Genomic DNA, 23619 nt, shown 5'->3' on the forward strand with positions numbered 1-23619 from the left:
CACATTTCCCCGCAAAAAAAACGCGTAAAAATTCAGGAAAAATTCAAAAAAAGGTTTTTGGACAAAACGAAAAAAAAGCCTGGAGATATTCACCCACTAAACAATCCTGCAAAATGTGAAGGACGTACGCGCACAGGAAGGTATTTATTTTAGTCCGGACGGACGGATGGAACAGTGCAAACGATATATGCTCCGCGTCGCTCGTTGAGCGCGGAGCATAATAACAGTACAACTTTATCAATAAAGTGGCTTTAATTTGCGAGCATTAGGATCAATTTCAAAACAAAAGTCCTGGAGTAACGGGAGGATGAACACAATGGGGGTCGATGATCCAAGTTCAAAAACTTCCATAACGTGTGTGTCCGACATTATCCTCACGCAGAGCGATACACCAGTGACACATGGACATCACCAGGTTGTCGATCGTGGCCTGGACTAGTAGTGGAATGATGCACATTCAGTTGTGTTGCCACAGCTGTAACGCTCAACCCAGCACTCAGCATGCCAATGGCACGCTCCCTCATGATTTGTGACATCTGTGGCATATTGACAAGTGACAAAAGTCCACATTTTGGAGTGCCCTTTTATTGATCAGACCATAAGGAGTGTCTGTTTACTGGTCATGCATATTGACCACCACTCTGCCATGCTCCATGACTCTCGTGAGTTGATATACTCAATCTGAGATTGTAGTCAATAGGAGCAAGCAGGTTTGAGCAAAACATATCATTCCATAAACAAATGCATTAAGAATCTGAGCAAATATCATGACATTCTATTTTTGTTCACCATCTCAAGTTTGTGCGTTTATATTTTTGTTGAGTATAAAATGTGACGAATATATTGTTTAAAACTGTTTGTTAAATATATGTACACAATTATGGAATTCAGGGCTCCAAAAATGCTCTTTCTGTGTGAATGAAACACTGATAAAAAGGTAAGTGACAGTCCCAAAGACAAATATAGCGAGTCATGCATTGTTTGAGGAAAAAGGGAAAGCCCTAGCACGCAGAGCAGTTATAGTAAAACAGCCACTAAGTGTGGCGCACGATCTCTGAACTGGCCTGTGATTGCTAAACGTCTCCCACCATGGGCCACACCCTCTCTCTATTTTTCTCTCTGATCATTTGATTTACAATATGCTGAAAGGTTAATGTGAATTATAAATGAATAACTACACAAGTATCCTTTCGACTGCAGCTTTAAACCTGTGTAAACAAACAGTGATACGTGCATTGAATAATGTGTTGAACCTGCAGAGTGTGGATAGGGCAGAGGTGAGGATTCCAGCCAGGCTTAGGGAGCCCTGCTCTCCATTTTCCCGCAGGAAGACTGTGATGCAGTGTTCAATCTCCTGGAGCTGCTCCTCACAGTCTGCTGCAGTTGTACCCTCAGCCTTTAGTCGCTCTGCTTGGTGAATCACGCACTCGTTGGTGTCAGCAACGTGGTGCTGCAGAGTCAGCTCCATGCTGGACAAGAACTGGCAGGAAGCAGCAGGAGGCTGGGGGGCAAATAGCAACTCATATCTGCAAAAGGGAGGGAGAGAGACAACACTTACTGGTGGCCATGATACATTCAGAGTGAAAAGCATATTGGAGTTCCTTACTGTCTGTATATTTGTTGGCAGTGCTCCACAGTCATGTCTCTTAGTAGTTCCTCCAACCATGTCTTCCACTGGTGGACGCGATGGTGCAGCAGCATTGCCCGTGGGTACAGCAAAGCCACTGTAGCATAACTGTGCAGTTGTTCTAAACAACCATGTAGGGCCCCACGGCGCTGCTGCAGTAGGGAGCTCAGCTCAGCCTCCAGGCTCTCACACTGGCTGATCAGGTGGGCCTGACCTGCGTTCTGCAGGAAGGCTGTAGCTGGCACGTAGCTTGGAGGACCTGGAAGAACACAGAGGAACATGCATAGTCAAGGAAAGTGAAATGAAATGCTCCACATAGGGTGATTGTGTAGACTTTTTTTCTTAAAAACACACATTTGTCAAATCATTCAAAAGGCAGGAATATTAACTTCTAGGCACATTTAAATGGCACCTGGGCTACATGACATTCACAGTCCATTTTGAAAAGTACACAAAAAACAGATTCTTTTTAATGACTGAAAGACTGGGGACCACACAATGCCTGCGCCTGTTGAGGGATCGCAGGCTGCATGATTTGTCAACTGAACGCAACTCTCACACAAACTCACCAGAGCGACCATGTCTACGAGACCAACAGTTAAAAAGGCAAACAAACATCGCCATCATTGATTTGATATTCCCGCTACTTCCTGTCGCCTTCGTCTTCTATTTTTCGATCCCACCTACTCTTTTTTCTTGACTGTTTGCGACATGTTTGCAGTTGGGTCGGTAATCAGTACACACCACCAGAACAGTTCAAAAAATTCAAACATGTTTCATTGCCTGCAGCTGAGGTCTTAAAATATAGTTATTACCTTTTATTTCAGATAATACCAGATTCATTTCTTTGGCTTTTTAATGTTAAATTGAGGATATTCACATGAGGTAGAAACAATGAAATTGAGTATTAATATCGTCATATTTTGCTATATTCCACACATTAATTCAATATAAAAAATATGATGACCATCAATGCAACACTCTAAGACTAAGGAAAAATAATCACAGAACGTTATGATGTGATGTTAAAGTCACATAGAGTGGTCCTGTGGCACATATATGTTAGTTATGGAGGTCTACTTACATATATTAACTTTTTTTTATGGTCGAAAACCTCCTAGTTGCTGTAAACGAGCCGATTGAAATCCTCTTTTCTGACGCTGTTCGTCAGCCGTGATGTTTCAGAGTGAACTTTCACCCCCAGAAGACAGAGTCTTGTGATTGGCCAGTACTATTCAGCACACCCGCTCTCAGAAGCGCAGCTCCCCCCTCTGGAACAGTGGATGCACTGCTACTCATTATCAAAATATTGTTTTAACAGTGTTTAAAAATAGCTTCTTCACGACTCCCCGCCGCAGTCCCTTTTATGACTCTGACCCGGAGTCAGACCCAGAGTCAGAAGACACTGTTGCTCGTGAAACACCTCCACAACGGACGTTATTCTTCTTCTGCGGTTCAATGTACGCAACCGGATGTACCCGGACTAGTGCCCGGAGCAGGAGGATCTGATGTTCAGGAGAACCGCTGTTTACGTAACTATAACGGGATTTTCAGAGATCTCGCTGAGCCCCGAGATTACAATAAACACAGCGTTCTCAGAAGTGGCTGAACTGTTTGTTTCGAAACTTCAGGGCTTCATAAACAAGGTAATGACGCTGATACACACCAAAAAAACAGCTTTAATAGGAACTTCCGGTCTAGGTCCGCTTTAAACATAATCAAAGTACATTTCTTGTCTTTAGCCCTACTGGTAATACTAACAAAGATAACATCACAAGTCCAGCCAATGAAACAGAACCAGCCCCAAAACATTAGCATTTTTCCAGAACCAAGTATCAGCTGTTCTGGTGCACACGATTTGATTGACTAGTTGATTCTTAATTTACATGTCATCCAGAAAAATGGCAAACATTCAGGATTAAAAAATACCAAATTAAAAAAATACAGCAGCAGTTTTCTTTTTTCTTTAAAAACAAAAAACAAAAAAACAAAGTTAGATTATTTTACCTCAGTTTTCAACTATATAGTCTGCCTTTACCAAGACTGGAAAATAAAATCTGCTATTGCCAAGAGAAATCAGCACCCACAAAGGACATTTTACCAACATGTGCATTCCTTACATTGTCATAAATAGGACAATACAACAAAAACAAACCTCATGAGATGAATAAACCCAAACCCCCTGCCAAGAAAAACAGAAAGTTGTTCTTTTGTAGGCCGCTCATTCTGCATCATAACCTTACCGAGATCTATTGGGCTGCTGATGTCCTGCAGCAGGCTGGCAAGCTGAGTGGCCTCCAGGTTGGTAAATGCTGCCTGGTACTGGGAGATCCACTGGTCCAGGTCAGCCAGTTTGCTCTGAATAGCATCCTGCACAGTCCTCTGCCGTGACTGCAGCTGTGTGTGTTCAGAATATCTGCAAACAAAGAGGGAAAGAATCTTTCAGGATATGGAGCTATATATCAACAGTATTTGTATGATTTGTCATTGTAACTAAACTTCAAAGTTAACCATCTATATTACAGTAGATACAGTTGATCACATTATTACATTAGCACGTTTGTAGCTGGGAAGTGTTGCAATAAAAATGAAAAAAACATTTTTTAAATTAATTCAAAACAGTATACATGTATATGTGTGTTGTGCTGACTCAGACCTCTGTTCCAGTGTGACAATGAGATGATCAGGATGGTTCTCCGCTCCATCCAGGAAGGCCATCTCCTCCTGTAGTTTGCCTTGCTGTTTTTCCCCCTGGAAAAGCAGCTCCTGCAAGACCAGGTACTCCTCCACAGCTTCTTCCACCTGTGGCAGCACTGCCAGCATTTCATCCCGGTTCTTAAACCAGTTTACCTGCACAGTGCAAAAGTCAAACTCTGATATATTTTCATATGCCTTGCTTTTTTATCAATCCAAATGGTTCACAAAAAAAGGAAAAGAAAAAAGAAAAGTCAGAATGCCTGGTGTTGATGTGAAATTAAACATCCAAATAAGCAAAAAGCCATGACTGTTCACAAACGAAATCCTGGTGAAATCGTTAATCCGTCAGACAAGGCCACTCTGTCACAAGTGATAAAGTTCACTCTCTTTCAGTGTTGGCTGTATCCAGGTATTTATTTTCTTTTTATTAAGTAAAATAACTGATGAGCACTCAGTCTTTTCTTTACACGATGCTAATTTTTCCCAGTCCTTACAACTGATTTGTATCACATTTATTGTGAATAGTGAGGGTGCTTTGAATTTCACCTGCGAATTACAATTACACAACTACAATTTGGTGCCATTTAATCGCATTGCTGTTAATGTGCACAGGTGTTACAGCTCTTAAAAAGTGAGCATTCATAGTCACACCATGAGTTTGTCATCAGACTAAAAAATGTATTATTCATATATTCTTTGTTGAGCACTTAATCCTCCACATGATTGTCAAGGGGACCAATCGAGCCAATCCCAGCTAACATAGGGCAACAGGTCACCAGGACAGCACAGGGCAAACAAACATGCAGAAAACGGAGTGTCCAGTTAACCTCTGCATGTTTTTGGACTGTGGCAGGAAACTAGAAAACCCAGAGAAAACCCATGCACACACGGCAAGAACATGCAGACTCCTGACAGAGAGAAACCATGTCCTTTTGTTAAAGCAACAGTGTAAGCCACCACTTTGCCGTTTGGCCCCCCAAACATCATTGACATGCATACAATTAGAGAGAAAATGCAAAGAAACCTGTTGCTAATTTATATAATTAAATGTGAAAAAAACCAAAGAAGCTCAGAATTAGAATTGAACAACACTAGCTAATAATCTGTCATGACTGTACCTTAATCTCAGCCACTCTGGAGGAGAAGAGAGAGCGTGTGATGTCTCGCTCCATCTCCCTCTTGCTCTGCTTGCTGTCAGCCTGTTGGCCGCCTCCTCCTCCATAAACTGCACCAGCGAAGCCCACCTCACCCCCAGCAGTCCAGTCCACCAGGGGGTCATAGACAAAGGCTTCCAGCAGGGTCAGAAGCGTCTCTCTGCCCCGACGCATCATTTGAACCACCTGAAATTAAATGACATGACTCACAAAACAAATGTCCTGTCCAGCGGTCTGTGACACTGTGTGATGTGTGAAATTACAGTAACCTGTTCACAGGAGAGTCTAAAGATACCCTCCACCCCAGTGACTCCCAGTGCAGTCTCGATGTTGTGGGTCATCCGGAATGGAACCTTCTCTGGCACCCGCAGGCTCTTGCCTAGTGACAGAAAATATAACTCATCATTGCTTTATTATAATGGCAAATTGTATTCTGCTCATAGTCTGAAGTCTGATTTAAACACTTGTGATAATTAATATATACATACACATATATACATACATATACATATATATATAGATACATATATATACACACATATATATACTAGTGCTGTCAAACGATTAAAATATTTAATCGCGATGAATCGCATTAATGTCATAGTTAACTCGCGAATAATCGCACATTTTTATCTATTCTAAATGTCCCTTGATTTCTTTTTGTACCATTATTTTTCTTCATTTTAATACTTGGCTTGCTTTGTGTAAATGTTATTTGCATATTTTGGCATATACTGTAGTGTAGGGCTGAACAATTAATCGAAAAATGTATCTAAATTGCAATACAAGTTACTGCAATTTCAAGACACAATATTTATAATATAATATTTGTTATTATATGTGTCAAGCCAAATCTAATTTTAGAATTATTATTACACGTCTTATTATACAGACTGAACCACCCTGGCAGGCAAACTAATCTGTTACAGGCTAAACCTGGTGTGTGTAACGTGTGTGTGTGTGTGAGGAGCTGTGTATGTGTGTGCTGTAGGAGGTACGAGAGGTTTGCGTACTGTGACGTCAGAGAGGTACGTAGGTGAAGCAGGAAGTAATGTGTTCCATGTGTTTACTTTAGCGAGCCGCAGGTGAATATCTCCGTCACTCTGCATATTTTGAGTTCTTCCTCTCATTGTGAGAGCCGCACAATAATAACAGAGGCTGTGAATCAGCCCGCAGTTCTGTGAATAAAGAGACGTTCTTCAACGCAGACGAAGTCCCGTGGTTTAATGTGTTGTTGCCGTAACGCGCTAATCTGAGCCGAAGGAGCTAGCGGAGAAGCGCACAGCGCTTGCCATCCGCTCAAAACTGAACATCTACTCTTTACTTACGCGAGCCAACTATTCTTTGGCCAGCTCATGCAGTGTGTCTGTTGTTTTGTTTCCGGTCTATCTAGATCCGGTGTGGGGTTGTAGTTGTTCTAACGTTACTAGTTGAGGCAACAGCATGTGGAAAAAAAATACAAAGTTTGCTCGGCCAAAAAGAGCGTTAATTGCGCGATAAAAAATGTGACGCCGTTAAAATGGGTTCACGTTAATGCATTTAACCGACAGCACTAACATATATACACACATATGTATATACATATATATGCACACATATGTATATACATATATATGCACACATATGTATATACATATATATGCACACATATGTATATACATATACACACATATACACATACATACACATACACATACATACACATAGATGTCACTTTTCTAAACTTACCTTTTTCAAAGCATACATTGTAGTCAATGTGTACCACCTCTCCAGTGGTCATGTCGATCAACACATTGTCAAGGTGACGGTCCCCGAGGCCAATGATGTATCCTACCATTGACATGACAGCTGTGGATCTGGCATACGACTGCAACAATAAAGAAAAGGAACATCAGTCACACAGAACATTGATCCCGTCATCAAAGATGATTGTGAACATCTCACACACACACACACAAACTTAATGGAATGAAGATAGCGCATTTATTTTAAAATATCTCTGGCAACTCATTTAAAAAGGTTAATGGTCTGTATTCAACAGTTCCTTTTCTAGCCTTGACAACCACTCACAGTGCTTGTTGGCCTCTTCTAACACGGTTGGTTACCTGAGTGACTCTCCACCACTCACTGGGTGTTGTACATGAACACCACAACTCTTTGGCCAGCAAGTTGGAGGGAGTAGATTCCATTAGCTCTTTCAGCACTTCCTTCATGACACTTAGAGGCCAATCTCGCCGCGTCACATCAAGACTGAGCCCCACTGCCTTTAGTGCTGGACCAATGCGGCTGTAGTAGAGCTCACTGGGACGGGGTACTGGAGGCACTGGCTGTTGCTGGACGGAGTCTTGGGCCTGGGGGGGGGGGATAATTCTGTTTAGTTCTGGCAATGGAGCAATAAACTAGAATTAAAATAAGCCTGGTGAAATTTTGATGAAAAGATTCTTGATGTTTCTACGTTTTATTATGCTGAAAGAATGTTACCTTCTGGACTTGCAGCACAGCCTCTCTCTGCTGCCAGCGCTTGTAGAGGCCAAACAGTGGTGTAGCTCCATCTACCCATTGGATTAGACCTGATCGAGTACCAAGGGGAGTGACAGAGTAGTGGCGGGCGTGGAAGTGCGGCTGTTCCTGCTGGTTGATCTTAGTGAACATGGTGTTGACAATTGACAGGAACTGCATGATGCGCTCATCCAAATGCAAATCTTCCAGACCTGAGACACACAAGGCATTATTTACTAATTTGATATTACCGACACAAATGGTGTATGTTGTCTCTTTAGTCGTCTCTTGAGGTTTTAAGGCAGTTGTCATCTGTAATCCTTTGTATTTGGCATGAACATGAGCCACATATAAGTAATAACATCTAAACTTGCTTAAGTCTATGTGATGTAAATGTTGATCTCTATCTCAGTATTACACTGGCTTTTTATGATGACAAACTTGAGCTTGTGAACCTCATAAATACCTTAAATAAACATGTTAGGACCTGGTGTGGGTAGCTGAAAGTATGGTTAGTTCATGTTCAAGAACATTTATTACTGAAATCCCAACTCGTGTTCATTGTTGTGAGTTGATCTCCTACCTTTGAAAAGGTAGGGGTATTTGTGTCCATCTGATCCCTGGAAGAAGAGCTTCTTGGGCTTGGTCTTGGTGGGCAGGATGGTGATTGTGTTGCCGACGCTCTGTATGGTGACTGCGTCTGATGCAGACACCTCTCCTGGCAGGGCTATCTCTGTTGTGTTCATCGATGACAGACGAGGACTAATCTCACTGAGATGAAGCAGGTAGCTGGCTCGCTTCTGAGCTCGCTGCTGTAGGCTCATCATAATCTGGCCAAAGCAAACATTGGAATCAAGCTCACACAGTGTTTTCTAATCTATATTATGTTTGTATGAATGTTTTATAGACGCCAACATCTACAGAATATAGGGCTTGCTCGTGGATACCAACCTTTGATACTTAACACCTACCCAAGTGATTGTTATATCATTTACAATTTTAAAAGGTAAGTCCAAGACTATCATCTAATGCTTGGATAGAAGAGAAAAAAAGAAGACACATGAACTATAAAAAAAAGCCTTTTATAAAATGTCTTAGAGATAATTTTATTATTGCCAAGAGCAGCTGAGAGTGATTATGTGTCCCTCCACAGCAAAAGAGGGAACAAGTGGCTGTGCTTCTTAACAAAGACATCTCACTTCTGCTATGTGAGTGGACTCGTTAGTGTTAGCATTTAAGCTAACTGGCTTTTTGCTAACGCGTTAGCAGTTTTAACGTTAGCAGACTTCATCATTGCAAACTTTCTCCAGAGTTTATGAACATAATATTTCAAAAATGCATTTTCATTTTGAAATATTGATTATTCATTTTATTAATGAGTCACAAAATGCAGCTCCAATTTGAAAATGAAAAAGCATTTCTGTTAATGCATTTTAATTTGGATAATGCTTCCATAACATCCAGGCTAATGGCCTTTCCACCAAGCAGTTCCAGCACGGCTCGGCTTGGCTTGTTTGTTTTTCCATTAGCGATGGAACCAGTACTATTTTTTAGTACCTGCTCTGGCGGGGTTCCAAGCGAGCTAAGCCGATAGCAATGTGACACTGCCAGCCTGCCAGCCACTGAGTGTCGGCACTGAAGAGTCATGAATCAAACCGAACAATTCTGAACTGTAGATCAGTTAAAAAGACTTAAAAAGACTGAAAATGTGAGGAGCATCACAACCCCTAGGCCTTCTGCTGTCAGACAGAGTCTGTGCTCTGGTCATACAGGAAGTACTGAACAATTCTGTGAACAAATCTTGAATTAACCAAGTCTAATGTAAGTCACGGCACTAGTTTGAGTGTGTCGCGTATAAAACGTCACAGCAGTTTCATGCAGCCGTGCTATGATGACTCCACCGATGTTGTGGAGGTACTATATTAATGGAAAACAATACCAAACCAAGTAAAGTCGAGTCATGCCTGTTGGAATGAATAATCACAACGACTGCAGCTCATATGAGACTTTACTCAGCATAGCATTTCACATGCATCACAATGGGCGCTGCCATTAACACACACTCAAAACAAAACACAACCGTTATTTCACGCATGCGCAGTAGCTAACATGAAACAATGCAGAGTCGTTCAGGAACTGTATAGTGGAAAAAAGCCACAAGTGAATCAAGGACATGTAGAGAGATACACATACCTGTTTGAAAGGAAGCCAGCTGCTGGCGGGGTTGGCAGGGTTGGCAGGGTTTCTCAGGCGCTCCAGGGCAGAGGTGATGGCATCACCATAAGTCTGCTGGAACCATGTTTCATGTGGCGTCTCAGCTGGTGCTGCAGTGATGCTGCAGACATGATCCAGGGCAAAAACCACCGGACGCATCAGAGCAGAGTGCTTCTCACGCATGATGGCGATCTTTTCATCCCTGCAACACAATAAAGACTGTAACTGGACTTGCAAGTGACACAAGGTGACTGGGAATACATAGCATTATTTATGATCTTATTCAGTGGTTTAACGTACAGTACAATGCTTTTGGGACGTGGGAAAAATGCAAATAGTAAAATACTATAATTGGTTAATCATTCACCTGATCACTGATTTTAACTTTGTACCTGTAAGAATTAAAAGTTTGCCGCACCAAATATTGATTTGATTTAGATGATTCTATTGTTAGCTCACTCTGCATTTTGTAAATTCTGTAATTTCATATTCGCGAAAGCATTCTTATACCGTTTTTACACTCTCTAGTACAGCACTGTAGGTTGACTGTATACGAGTAAATGCAAAGTGAAATGTCCAGTGGTAACATTTAGGAAGGTTTATTGGCAGAAATAGGATATCCTTACCATGTACCCAAAGTATGATTTGAGTAAATTGGGGCTCACCTGCGCAGCGTGTTGTTGTTCTGCACCCTTTTGACCTCATCCTCCAGTTGCTGGATCCTGCGCAGCACATGCATGTGCTGCTGTTGTAACACACCGAGCCACAGCTCATCCCAGAGTAATGTCACTCTTCGCAGCTCTGCCACCAGCTGCTGGACCTGGTTAGCACACAGGACCCATTAGAGCACAGACAGGTGCACCAAACCACAAGCTTGATGAATCCATGCCTCAGGATTCTCTGGGCATGTACAAATTCTGCCTGACTGACAGCTTCCTAGGGCTGTTAGGTTTTAATGTTTTAGAGCATGACAACTTAAATGTACATTACAGATGTACTATAAACAGAAGAAAACATCACAAAAATAATTAAATAGAATACAAACAACAGTTATTATACAGACTGAACCACCCTGGCAGGCAAACTAATCTGTTACAGGCTAAACCTGGTGTGTGTAACGTGTGTGTGTGTGTGAGGAGCTGTGTATGTGTGTGCTGTAGGAGGTACGAGCAAATAAATTAAAAAATGCAATTATTAATGCATTGAGCAAAAACACTTGGAGATTAGCATTAAACAAATAAAGTTGCTATGAATGTTTTATTTGATATTTGTTAAAGGTTTAACAAGAGATTCAAGAATGGCAATTATTTTATAATTGATTAATCTGTCAATTACGTTTTTTATTAATCAAGAAAATAATCAATAATCTTCCATAAATTGTCAAAAAAAAATTGGTGTTTTGTCTACAAACCAAGATTATTCAGTCTTAATGATTTCTTTGTTATATGAAGCAAAGAAACCAGAAATTATTCACTTTAAAAAAAAGCTGGAAAAAAATAATAATCTAAAAACTAGTTTTAATTATAAAAGAAGACATTCAAAGCAATTAATCAACTTTAAAATTTGTTAATTTAGTAATTGATTCAATTGCGATTAATCGTTGCAATTCCAGTTTAAAGATGAAACCACGATAGACTAGTTTCTATCACTTTAGAATTTCTTACATTTACCAGTCCAGACAAAAGCACTGTCCTAGAGTTTGTAAAGCTAAACTTTAAATTAAATCAAGTACCTTGCATTTGTAGGGAAAACTAAAATGTACATTGAACTTCATTAGGGTGGCAGGATATTAGACCTTTTGCCGAAATCCGATATGTCGATATATCAGGGATAAATGACAAATACAATAGAAGTCAAGGAGGCAGCAGCCTTTTTAGGCTACTGTTTTAGTCAGTCATATTGGGGGATCTTGGCCTGTTTGCCAATATGCGACTACCAATACCAATAACGTGTTGATAATATCTTACACCCCTACATCAAATTATAAAACTGAATGCAGTATCCTACCTGAAGCACCATGGTAGGGCTGGCTAAGGACAGCTTATCTACAATCTGGCTATAGCAGTGCTGCATCATGGCTTGGTCTTGATTGGAGCAGTACGTGCTCAGGTCTTCTGAAGCTCCTTCTTGGCCAACTCCTTCAGACTGCTCCTCCTCCTCCACCTCCTCTTCCTCTCCCTGCATGCTGCCCAGAAAGGTGGGCAGAGCTGATGGCAGTTTACTCCCTGTCAAAGCATCATTTTCATTAAACATATAATTAGTATTGACGTATAGTATTGTCATTGCCATGGGTAAGCAGGTAAAAAAATTCAAAAAAGGATCTCTGTTTGTATATTGCCGTTTTCTAGTTTATAGCTTTATACTACAGTTTTGCTGTTAATGTTTCAATTATACATCTTTCACACCCATGTGCATGCTGCCTGGAGCAATCGGGGGTCCAGGTGTCTTGCCCAGAGACACTTAATAGGGATATTTAAAACTGCATGCAAGCTTCTCTGGACTCATGCTTCTCAGTGATAATTCACTAGAAATACAATCTAAAACTAGAAAAGCAGTCGGAGGGTACAATCATTTAGAGGGAAAAAGCTGTGAAAAAAAAATAAAAAATACACCCTGCAGTTGCGCCTGGGTCAAACAGCAAGTGTTGTAACCAGTGATAATGTTATGGTCAGAGAGCGAGTGTTGTAACCAGAGATAGCGTCTATGGATGACGGACAAAATTTAATCACTTGTTCCTGGTCCCATTGTGGACATGTCCTAAAAATGTCTTCCAAATAAGTCCGTCACTTTTCGAGTTATGTTGCTAACTAACAGACAGACCTCCTTGGCGGAGGTAATAAAGTATCCAATCCAATACACTTAATTTATAGAGCACATTTAAAAACAACAACACAGTTACTGCGTACATTAACATTAAAATACCATAAAACGCAAGTAAAAACTGTAGACAATAATTCACAATATATAGAACATCCTTATCTAAAAAGCCATACACTGGTTTATATTTGTAGTGAAGCTTATTTCATCAGTAACACTAGGCAATGTGTTATTTGTTGTTGTTGTTGTTTTTTCTAATAGTGAATATAGTATGTGAGATGTTTTCTAAAAGCATTTATGAATGGGATATTTTCACTTCTTGCACAGGCCAACTTAGTGAATAGAGATATTACAAAACAACAAAAACAAAAGAGCTCACTCTCCAGTTACTTTTGAGGAAAGTAGAGTCAAAGGCAAACATTAAAATCCTCAACTCTCAGACACTTTCAAAGGATTTAATCAAGGAGCTGCACAGCAACAAGTGAACAAAATCACAAATACCTGCACTCTGAGCCTCTCCTCCAAGAGAGAGTGAGCCCACAATGGCTGGGTAGAGGATCAGATGAGGGGAATCCTGGGCCACTCGACATAGCAGGCTGCAGATACTCTGCCTGATGTAAGCCTCTGGATGGTTGAGACGGGAAAAGAGCTGGGGAATGATACCTGAGGAGAATATACAAAAGCATGAGTGTGCTCCAGCCATCCATCTCAGAGTGTCATTCATTTGAAAATGGTCGACAAGAGAAGCTGATAAAACTACACCCAATTGGGGACAACTTTATAATCTGACAGATATTTACACAAAAACAGGTATGTGTTGAATGGGTACTGCACTAGAAATAATAAAATAAATCTCCTGTGAGCCAAATTACTGATCTAGACAGACGTTATGGTAAAACCTTGCATATCTAAGTATATAATCACATTAAACTTGACCTCTTATCGCACAGGAAACATGGAAAAACTAACTCTGAGCCAGTGTGTAAAGAATTCATAGGCGAGTATGGCATACCTCTCCAGGGTGCAGTAGGGGTTGAGGCCAGGCCCAATTCAAGTCCTTCCCTAAGTTCACCAGCATGTTTAACCAGCAGGCGCAGGAGACGCAGAGTTGCCATGACAATCACATCATCATTGCTCTGTTTGCTGTTGTGACAGGACAGCAGGAGTTTTGGGTCATCCTCATCTATTGGGACCTAAAAAAATACAACAGACACAGTGTGAAGGATTGAACACAACGACCAGTTGTAGTCTACAACATTGCTTCCCACACTGAATCTCACCTGTCCTGCATTCAACTTGAGGAAGGTGAAATACGCTTGGCAGGAGACCTGGTAGAGTCCGAAGATGCGGTCCACCACCTGTCTCCAAACTCGAATTAGACCATCTGTGACAGGCTGACCGGCATCCACGAGCCAGGGACACGAAGTAGTGAGCTGCCGGGCAATTATGTCCACCATGTCATCTTCATCGTCCTCCTGCTGCAGAGCCATGTCTTCATCCTGATACACAACACAAGAGGACAATCTGCACTGCAATTACCATGTATCATATATGAAAACCACATTCTGGAATGACGATTTTAAGGGAAAGTTAAGCAACCTTACATTTGAGAGTCTGGATTAAAGTAATATTTTTAATTCTTCCATCAGCTTATAAGCTCTATATGACTGTGTCGTAGTACAGAGATCTGGACTCCCCGTGACTGGGCTTCTATGAAACGCCATGTTGGCAGCATAAGATGCAGTAAAAATCAATGGAACTGGTGCTGGATTCAACCTGTCAGGGTTCATTGCGCAGTGCGTGCTTTTAATCCACTGAGATTTACCGATACATCACAAAACTTTGCAGACTGAATATATCTGACCCTTATAATGCCCCTGGCATGCTTTTTACAAATTTGGAAACAGCCGTAGAGGACATTATTCCAGACCTGCAGCATCCTGACATTTTCAACTTCCTGATCAACTTCCCTTCATTTTAGAGAGAGAGTCACTGAGTTTACAATCACCTGGAGGGAATATGAAGGAAGCGTCAGTGAGGGCGTTTTAGAGTCATTTGTATATTAATTTGACCTCGACTTTGATGTTTAAAAAATGTATGAAAAAAAACATTTGTGGATATAAAAGAGCTTACAGAAGTTCAGATAAATAAAATTATACCAGCTACCTGTATGCCAGTCGGTCGACACATGGCCTGTCCAAGAATGCTTAAGATGGTCTCCTTGTCTTCTTCACTGGTGGTTTCAGGTAACAACTCCTCTACTTCCTTTCTCTCCCCAGGAAGCAGAGGCAATCCCTCCCCTTGGCTATTGAGGAAAAAAAAACAAAAAAACAATATACATTATTCCAACAATTTAACACCATTATCACTTCCTACAGCATTACCCTTCTGAAACTTCACAATAGCTTAGTTGAATTACATCACATACAGTCAGTGAAATTTCCAAATGTAAATGTCTGGTAAAATACTGGTTCCACTAACCTGGCATTATCCACCACCTTCCTGCCCCAGCGGTAAGCCCAGCTGGCCAGGGCTGCCCAGGATTTGGCTACCTCTGGAGCCAGGCTGGTGGAGAGCTGGTAGATTTGTCCCAATACGAAGTCTGGCTCCCCAACACCCACACTCACTGCACAGAAAGATTAAAATGGCTACAATTCTGCATGACGAAGCAACCTAATCAGGTTTGAAAAGCCAAGATTGATGTGAGAGTATCCAGGTGATTGTGCTGCAGGGCTTGCAAGAGCAACTTCGCTCTCTCAAATTAATTTCAGGTAATATTGCCCCCTCCTGATATGTGTTAATATTTTTTTACATTTTTTAAGCATTCTGTGTTCATATTTCCTCCATCTCAAATATGAAAACATCTGAATGTGTGACTTTTGCTTAGATGTGTTCATATGTTAACACAAACGTGTTCTTACCTGAGGTCTCAGAGATAATGTGGGGGATGCCGTGGTCCTCAAGGGGAAGCTCCAGCAGAGCTGCGATATTCCGGCTCAGGGTTGACATACTGCTTACAGCATTGGATGAGTTTACTGTTCCTGACTTCTTTACAACCTAGACAGAAAGATAACTAGTCTTTAAAACAGTGGCCTCAAACTCAAAATGAACTGGGGGCTAGTGAACTTCTAGTCTGGTCAGGAGGTCGCTAAAGTGAGAAAAGTCCAACAGTTCAAGGAAAATGTGCTTCAATTAAAAATGTTAATTATATCTTGATAACCCATCATGATGTTGCAATTAAAAATATTACGGATTTTGTTGCACACTATTTCAAAGTAAAGTGTTTGTTTTGATAGGTAGTCGCTGGCCTCCTCCCACAGTCCCAAAACATGCAATATGCGGATCAGGAAAATTAGACACTCTAAACTGACCATAGGTGTGAGTGTGAGAGTGAACGGTTGTTTGTCTCTATATGTATCTCTGTGATGGATGGCAAATTGTCAGGGTGTGACTCCGCCTATCACCCTATGTCAGCTGAGTCTGGCACAGCACCCCCCTGTGACCTTAGGTGGAGGATAACGCAGACAAGCTTATATACTGTTAAATATATTGAAATATTTTTCACTGTTGGGCAGTTTGGGCCAGTTTATTATAATTTTAAAATAAGTGAATGGCCATCAACTGGGGGACCACAAGTTTGAAACCCCTGCTACACCCATATGTACAAAGCAGGTATAAAGCAGAACAATGTTAAAGTTCCAACATTTTGGCCATTTAGAGGTTCATCATTTAAATGTAAGGGTATTTTTAAAATTAATTGAAAAACACTGAGAATTAGAAGTTCAGGTGAAGCTTGCAAACCTGTTTAAGCTGAGACGCCATGTCCTTCCAGTCAGCCAACAGCCATTTGCAGAGTGTCAGCAGTGAGCGGCAGGCAGCCCCTTCATTCTTCTCCACATGGCAGTAGGACAGAGCAGCTCCACTCAGCATCTCCATTGCTGGCATGGACTGGCCTGTGGAAGCAGAGGCAGACACTTTGTATTCGCACTATGCACAGTAATGTAAATGGTATTTCTACTGTTGTGTGCCACTGACACAAAATGTATAATTTTACTGAGACATCAGCAAAAATGTTGCTGTGTCAGCTGAGGATAAAATGATTAAGATCAGGTTATGCATCTTTGCAGACAAGTGGTGATGCATATAGAGTGACCACCTGTCCCGCTTTACGCTGCACAGCAATTTTACCCTTTGTCCCTCCTCACGTAAATTCAGCGCCTGTCCCGTTTTCTCATTCTACACTGCCTAATTGAAAATAAAAACACAGATAGTAGGGCTGTACGATTAATAGAACTTTAGTAATGATTTTGATTTTGGCTTCTCACGATCATAAAAAACATTATAATAGAGGAAAAACGATTAATGTGCCGCACGGTAGCAAATATATCCCGTTATCCAAATTAAAATGCATTAACAGAAATGCTTTTTTAATTTTCAAAATGTAGCTGCATTTTGTGACCCATAAATAAAATGAATAATCAATATTCCAAAATGTATTTTCATTTTCAACTTCATGGCTGCTTATTCTGTGCCTTAATAAAAAAACAAAGCAAACAGAGAAATGCTTTTTCGTTTTCATGTTCGCCCTGCGTCTCAGTGTCTCATAATTCAAAAAAAGTTCACAATACGGAGCGGCGCATGATAGTGACGTGATTAAAACAAATATACTAACATTAATGAAACGTTCACATACAGTGCGCGCACACTCGCAAAGAAGACAGCAGCGCCGCGGCTGCGTGGATGTGTTTTTCCACATTCGAATATTATTTTTACTCCAGACTGTAAAACTGAATTTTCTATTGATAGATAAACCTGTTGCGTTTCACATACACATTTTGAACAGCATGACATAATGTTAGCTTTGGTAATGCCCAGGTAATTGTTTATTTTAAGATTTTTATTAGGCTGTATTCACTAGGGCTGTAAACAACCAAAGAAACGATTGGTCGACTAAAGCCCTGAAATTTCGACTAAAATCGGGAGGGGGGGCGGTGCTTTGCGAGTGCAGCTATTTTAATTTGAAAAGAGCCTCACCTGCAAAGCACCTGTGCGGCTGCAGCTCTTAATTTGAAAAGACCCGCAGCTGCGGCAGGAGTTCAACAGAGTCTGACGGCTCTGACAGCGTTTTGCATTACGTGCATCTGCGCAATACCATAGACCGTGATATCCGAAAATAATGTACTATGTCAACTAGTAATATCAGCACAATAACTGTTGAGGAATACAGAGCGAGACTGAACATAGGAGCTCAGCTTCACGGCTGAGACACAAAGAGACTGCGGGACGCTGTTGCGGGCAGGTTATAAAACCAATCAACGATTATTAGACTAAAACATTGAAATATGCTAATCATTCTGATATGTTCATACTTAAAACGGACGGAGCAACCTTAGCTTAGCTTAGTCGTTATCATGTTATAATCAATTAATTAATTCTAAGCCAAAAGTATCATTCTATTTTATCACATTAGCCTTTGAATGCGTTGTGCTCCTCACCTGCAGTTCTGAGGACTTTGGCTTTTTCTATCTGCAGCTCTGCTCCCCATTTCTCTGCCAGCATGCCCTCCAGAGACAGACGCCTGAAAGCTTGGGTCAGATCATCCGGTTGATTCTCTTCTTGTGTACCATCAGTACACTGGCTGAGAAGACGGGAGGCCAAGGCAATGTTGCCTTTCTTCCGGGCAAATTTAACAGCTGTCAGACAAAGCTCTACCAGGTGACCATCCATGGAGGAAGAGTAGCCTGAAGAATGGAGAAATGGAAACATGTCAAAAGTTAAAAACCCTTACTTTACCATTTACTGATTGCTTTGTAAGACCAATCACGCAACATTCTGTCTCAAAAGAGACCATATTACAATTACGATATATGCAAATGTATAGCAGAGAGTACTTCTGAACAGTCCCCCATCTCTTAATTTTTTTAAAAGTTCAGAGTTCAGGATGTCCAGTAGACAGCGAGAAAGTTTCCACTTAAATGCAGAAAAGAAGCAATTAGTAATGAGCTGCTTGGCTGAAGATGAGTTGCTTCTAAAGAGAACAGGGATGGACAGCTCTGCAAGCCTTACTGACCTTAGCTGTGACATTCACCTCAGTTTCAACTCAGAAGTTGAACTGATTGCTTTGCAATTGAAACTGGACGCGACTTCACCCCAAGTTCGTTCCAGTTGAGAAGTCGAAAATGCAAATAGATCTCAGGCTAGCCACTGTTAGCAATCGGTCAATAAGAATGCTTTATATCAGTGGATCCCAACCTGGGGTCTGCTCCGTGCAGAGCTTTGTCTCCAACACACCCAATTGGAAAATCAAAAGTCTGTATGACTTGAATGAATTTCGGAAAGAGAATCCGCGTTCGGCATGCGTGCCGGACATGCAAATTGTAGTGACAATCTTCCCCAGCTTGGCCTCAGTCAGGGGAGATTTTCCCAAAATCCCTTGGCCCAGAGACGTACGTTTAGCTTGGGAGCTCCTGTTCAATTCATCATTAAGCTGATGCGTGCGTTACCCAGAGCCGTTTGACTTTCACACTGCATCGATCATATGACCACATGATGAAGAAAGAAACTCTCGACAAGATAAAATAAAAAATACATTTTAAAGAAATTATTTTATAGTTCGATTCGCTTGTTAACATATCGCTAAGGTATCTGAATGTTTAATACTTAATAATTTAGTTTTTTTTTTCTCCCGCCAAATGCCGGCATATACCAGCTAACTCAAACCTTGATACCCCATATCAAGGTTTGATATGGGGTGAGGATCGCGTCCTCACAAGCCCAACCTGAATAAACCTTTTCAACAGACCTGTCAATATCAATGAGACTGCTGCAAGCAGAGGATAAATTATCTTCTCAATCTAAACTGCACTTCACCGAGCCATAGGGGGTGAGGGTCTACATTATACCTCGTTTCCTTCCGCCAGGGAACATTGGTTATTCATAACCTCCAGTTCCCTTTCGGTCGGTGCACGAGGTACCACACATCAGTAAGGTGATCAAGCATCAAACCCGAGACAACAGTGCAGCTAGAGTGGGATCAGCGGATGTAAAAGGATGAGAAAACAATGTCAACTCACAAGCCAACAGGGCAGGCACCTTAGGGATGTATGCAATATGCAAGATTAGCGCACAAAACTACTTTACAGTTAGAGGGACTCGAACTGGCAACCCTCCAGTTACAAGCCAAGTTTCCTTTCCACTTGGCCATGGGCTGGGTGAGTGCTTTCCTCTGTGAGGAGCTTAGGAGCCACTACTCCACGAGTATTTATCAAAGGAAGGGGGTGATGAAGGAACTGATCAATGACTGTATCTTAGAAGTCTAATGAGTGACCATGTGACCACCAGTAACATGCACATATTTCAGTCACAGGTTATGAACCTTTGAGTTGATGGAGGAGTTGTCTCTGGAACATGGTGTATCTGAGCGCCTGGAGGAAAGGCTGCACGTCCTGCTGCTTACAAGAGTTCAGAACTTCGCTGCTTAGAGGAATCACACAGTCCTGTAATAAATAATACAGACAGAACATACATGTTACTCATCTGGCAGCTTGTTTTGTCAGAACAATCTACAACGTTATTTTTTTTTCTTTGTTTTATAAAGAGCGGTGGGTCTTAGGAGGGCATTTTCAATTATTTGAATACTTTTACAATTGACCACCTTGAATGAATTAGACATTGTGGGAGTACACATACTTCTTGTCCAGTCAGTGAGTTCTCCAGGGTGGCAGTGCAGTGGAGTTGCAGGGTGGGTAAGGTGGGCAGGCTGTCGGACAGTGTGAGGGTGGACAGACGAAGAGGACCCAAGCAGATTCGTCCAGTCTGTTTCAGGCAGCGAACCAATGTGCTGGAACATAACACAAAAACTCTTTCTGTAAAGAAATACTCATTCCATAGCATCACTGAATGTGATCCCGGCCTTCGAAAGCTAAGGTGGAAACGAGGGATTTCCACCTTAGCTTTTGTGATCGTAACTGCTAATTTGGGCGACATCAATCGAAACCGAATGGGTGTGAAGGGCAAAATTGTAATGTAATGATTGGCCATCGATAATAGAAAAGTGTGAAATATAAATACAAATGATTTACCATTATATCACTCATGAAACCATGTTGACAATCGAAATGGGAATTAAAAAACGAAATGACAAAACCTACACTAAACTAGACATAATCATGACCTTAAAATTGAATCAAAGAGATCAAGGAAAACCTTTCTAGTCATAAATAAATGTAATTGCTAATGAGATGTGATCACCCCCCCCCCCCCCAAAAATAGTCTATTTTACACAAATCAAATTAATAAAGTAATATTACCTGTATATGGATAAATAATTGACTGTATAATCTAACCCTAAACCGTTTATCTAGTGAGAAGTGGAACAAGAAGGAGAGTCCAATGGTTGACAGCGTGCAAAACCACCAAAAACACTGTTAAGAATTAGGGATGGGATTTTTTTGTCGACAAATTTGTCATTTTTTGTAAATAAATCAGGGATTTTATTTTTAGGCCATATTGCCCAGCCCTATGTCCCAATATTTAGTTTCACCGCTAACTAATCCTTGTGTGCTTTGACCTCTTTGCACACACACATTTTTTTTTCTTTCAATCGGTTACTGTAGAAAGTTGGCAAGATTTTGGTAAATAGACCATTGAACTCACGCAAACAGTTTTTACCTCAGTTGTATTAAATATAAACTTTTTTTAAGCTACATGATCTGCAGACAAGGGTCTTCTTTTCTCTTTTAACATGCTCCCTCAACTTTAAGATAAATATGGGAAACAATTATTCCCTTATTGGGGGCATTAGAATGACATTTTCAAAAGCTTGACAAAAGAAAAAAGTGATGTGCAACATGACTGTGTGATGGCTTTATAGCCCATTAAAGAGCAAAATGGTTGTTGAAAATGTTTTGAAGTTGAACTGGAAAGGGTTAATGGTGTTTTCTCCGTTTTCAGTATGCTGTACTCACTCTAGATTGGCTGAGGTCTTCTGCTCCTGCTGTCGATTGGCTTTGGTCATGGCACTAACAGCAGTTCGAAGGAGCTGCACTTCAATGGCTCTGTGCAGCTCAGTAGGATCAGGACTCATCGATGGCAGAAGCCGCTTCAGATCTGGAACACAACCACACAACAAATGAATGACTACATTTGAACACTTTCAAACTTAAGGCCACATTATACTTCTCCGACTGTGTAATGCTTTATCCGACTGCGTAACCACAGAGATCTTCAAGGCGAGAAATTTGCCATTTAGAGTCTAAACATGGTGGTGTGTGTATTAAGATATGACGTATTTATAGTTTGACAGCGACGTTGTCGGCGGTGATCAGCTCCGCCTCTGTGGGCGCTCGGTGCGCACTGTGGCCAACACAGAGCAGCATTAGCTCGCCCTGTCTTGAGGACCAATTGCAGCCCTTGCCGTCTCCGTTGTCCCCTGACGGACACTCAAAAATATTTTGTGCAGCCGGAGACGACGCAGAGGCTCTCCGACAGTCTCTGCATCGATGCAGAGGGCTCTCCGACAGTCTGCGTAACCTACATAGAGCACTTTACGCAGGAGTATAAATTGGGCTTTAGAGTATTTAGAGTAGCATTTTAATTAGGGCTGTCAAAGTCATCCATCTCTATTTCTCTCTCTCACTTTATCATGACAAATGTGAATGTGTGATTTTCTAAGGACAGTCTCAGGTGGATGTTTTTGTTGTGATGTAAATGCATGTTCTTGTTGCATACAGGATGTCAGTCATCCATGTTGAGCCTTTATTTTAAAATGACCTGGTGTACTCTTGTTGTGGAAAGGCTAAAAAGCCTTTATTAGCAGAGCTAATGTATTGCAACATTTACTATGCACCAATGTGTAAACCCAGGCTTTGTTGATCAACCACAAATGAGGGGCAACCAGAAAGCATATAAACAATATTCAGTACTGTGTAAAAGTCTCAAGGCAACACCAGCCTTGCCGTTTTCTGTGATCTTTGGCGCTTGGATTGGACTGATGTGACTGAAAGGTGGTCAATAACAAGCAAGATGCAGTCTAGCATTAACCAGGCTATGCAGTGATCTTTTTAACTTTTCCCACAACAAGAGTGCCTTGGTTTTCAAATCAGCATTTGTAGTGTGTGTTACCTAGCTTGTCCTTGCTGCTCAGTGAACTGTAGTCTTCTCCTGGTAAAAGCTCCAGCTGAGCCCCACACTCTGCCAAATCTCCCTCCTCAAAGCGGCTCAGAGCCTGAATGTAGTTGAAATCTGTCCTCAGGTTGATGTTGACTGGACTGGTGGAGTTCTGTTTGAGGGAATTGATGGTGGCCTGCCACTCCTTCACTGAGGCCCAATCACAGAGTGCCACATAGCACTGACATACATTGTTGGCCAGGAAGTTGATCACCTCAGGAGAACACTCACTGGATTTCAGCAGCACAGTCTTCCTACTGTCACCTTTTCAAAGAGAGCCCAGCCAAAAAACAGATAAATAACAATTGAGATGACTTCAAGGGATACATTTTGTATGGTGTATGTTTGTATGACACACTGCACCTGCAGAAGCCAAGGTGACAAATACTATGAGAAAATATGGCTACCTAACCCAAAACGCTTAGCCACTTCAAAAAGGCTCAC

At 41.3% G+C, this 23619-nt stretch overlaps 1 protein-coding gene across 1 annotated transcript in view; it reads right to left on the bottom strand.

Moving 5' to 3' along the window:
- Positions 1–23619, bottom strand: part of smg1 (SMG1 nonsense mediated mRNA decay associated PI3K related kinase) — a gene marked incomplete at its 5' end in the record, with an annotated part of 89086 nt that overhangs the window by 20228 nt on the left and 45239 nt on the right. Inside the window, 25 exons of the mRNA XM_083896770.1 lie at positions 1254–1526; positions 1607–1886; positions 3871–4043; positions 4284–4477; positions 5443–5664; positions 5748–5857; positions 7207–7345; positions 7584–7829; positions 7960–8189; positions 8561–8807; positions 10171–10393; positions 10857–11011; positions 12199–12416; positions 13510–13671; positions 14021–14201; positions 14289–14507; positions 15175–15313; positions 15490–15634; positions 15930–16065; positions 16810–16961; positions 18504–18749; positions 20384–20504; positions 20698–20848; positions 21975–22116; positions 23131–23439. Coding sequence (XP_083752896.1) covers positions 1254–1526; positions 1607–1886; positions 3871–4043; positions 4284–4477; positions 5443–5664; positions 5748–5857; positions 7207–7345; positions 7584–7829; positions 7960–8189; positions 8561–8807; positions 10171–10393; positions 10857–11011; positions 12199–12416; positions 13510–13671; positions 14021–14201; positions 14289–14507; positions 15175–15313; positions 15490–15634; positions 15930–16065; positions 16810–16961; positions 18504–18749; positions 20384–20504; positions 20698–20848; positions 21975–22116; positions 23131–23439 — 4813 coding nt within the window. The remainder of the gene's footprint in view (positions 1–1253; positions 1527–1606; positions 1887–3870; positions 4044–4283; positions 4478–5442; positions 5665–5747; positions 5858–7206; positions 7346–7583; positions 7830–7959; positions 8190–8560; positions 8808–10170; positions 10394–10856; positions 11012–12198; positions 12417–13509; positions 13672–14020; positions 14202–14288; positions 14508–15174; positions 15314–15489; positions 15635–15929; positions 16066–16809; positions 16962–18503; positions 18750–20383; positions 20505–20697; positions 20849–21974; positions 22117–23130; positions 23440–23619) is intronic.

This window comes from Microchirus variegatus, assembly GCF_963457635.1.
Source record: "Microchirus variegatus genome assembly, chromosome: 10".
NCBI lineage: Eukaryota > Metazoa > Chordata > Actinopteri > Pleuronectiformes > Soleidae > Microchirus > Microchirus variegatus.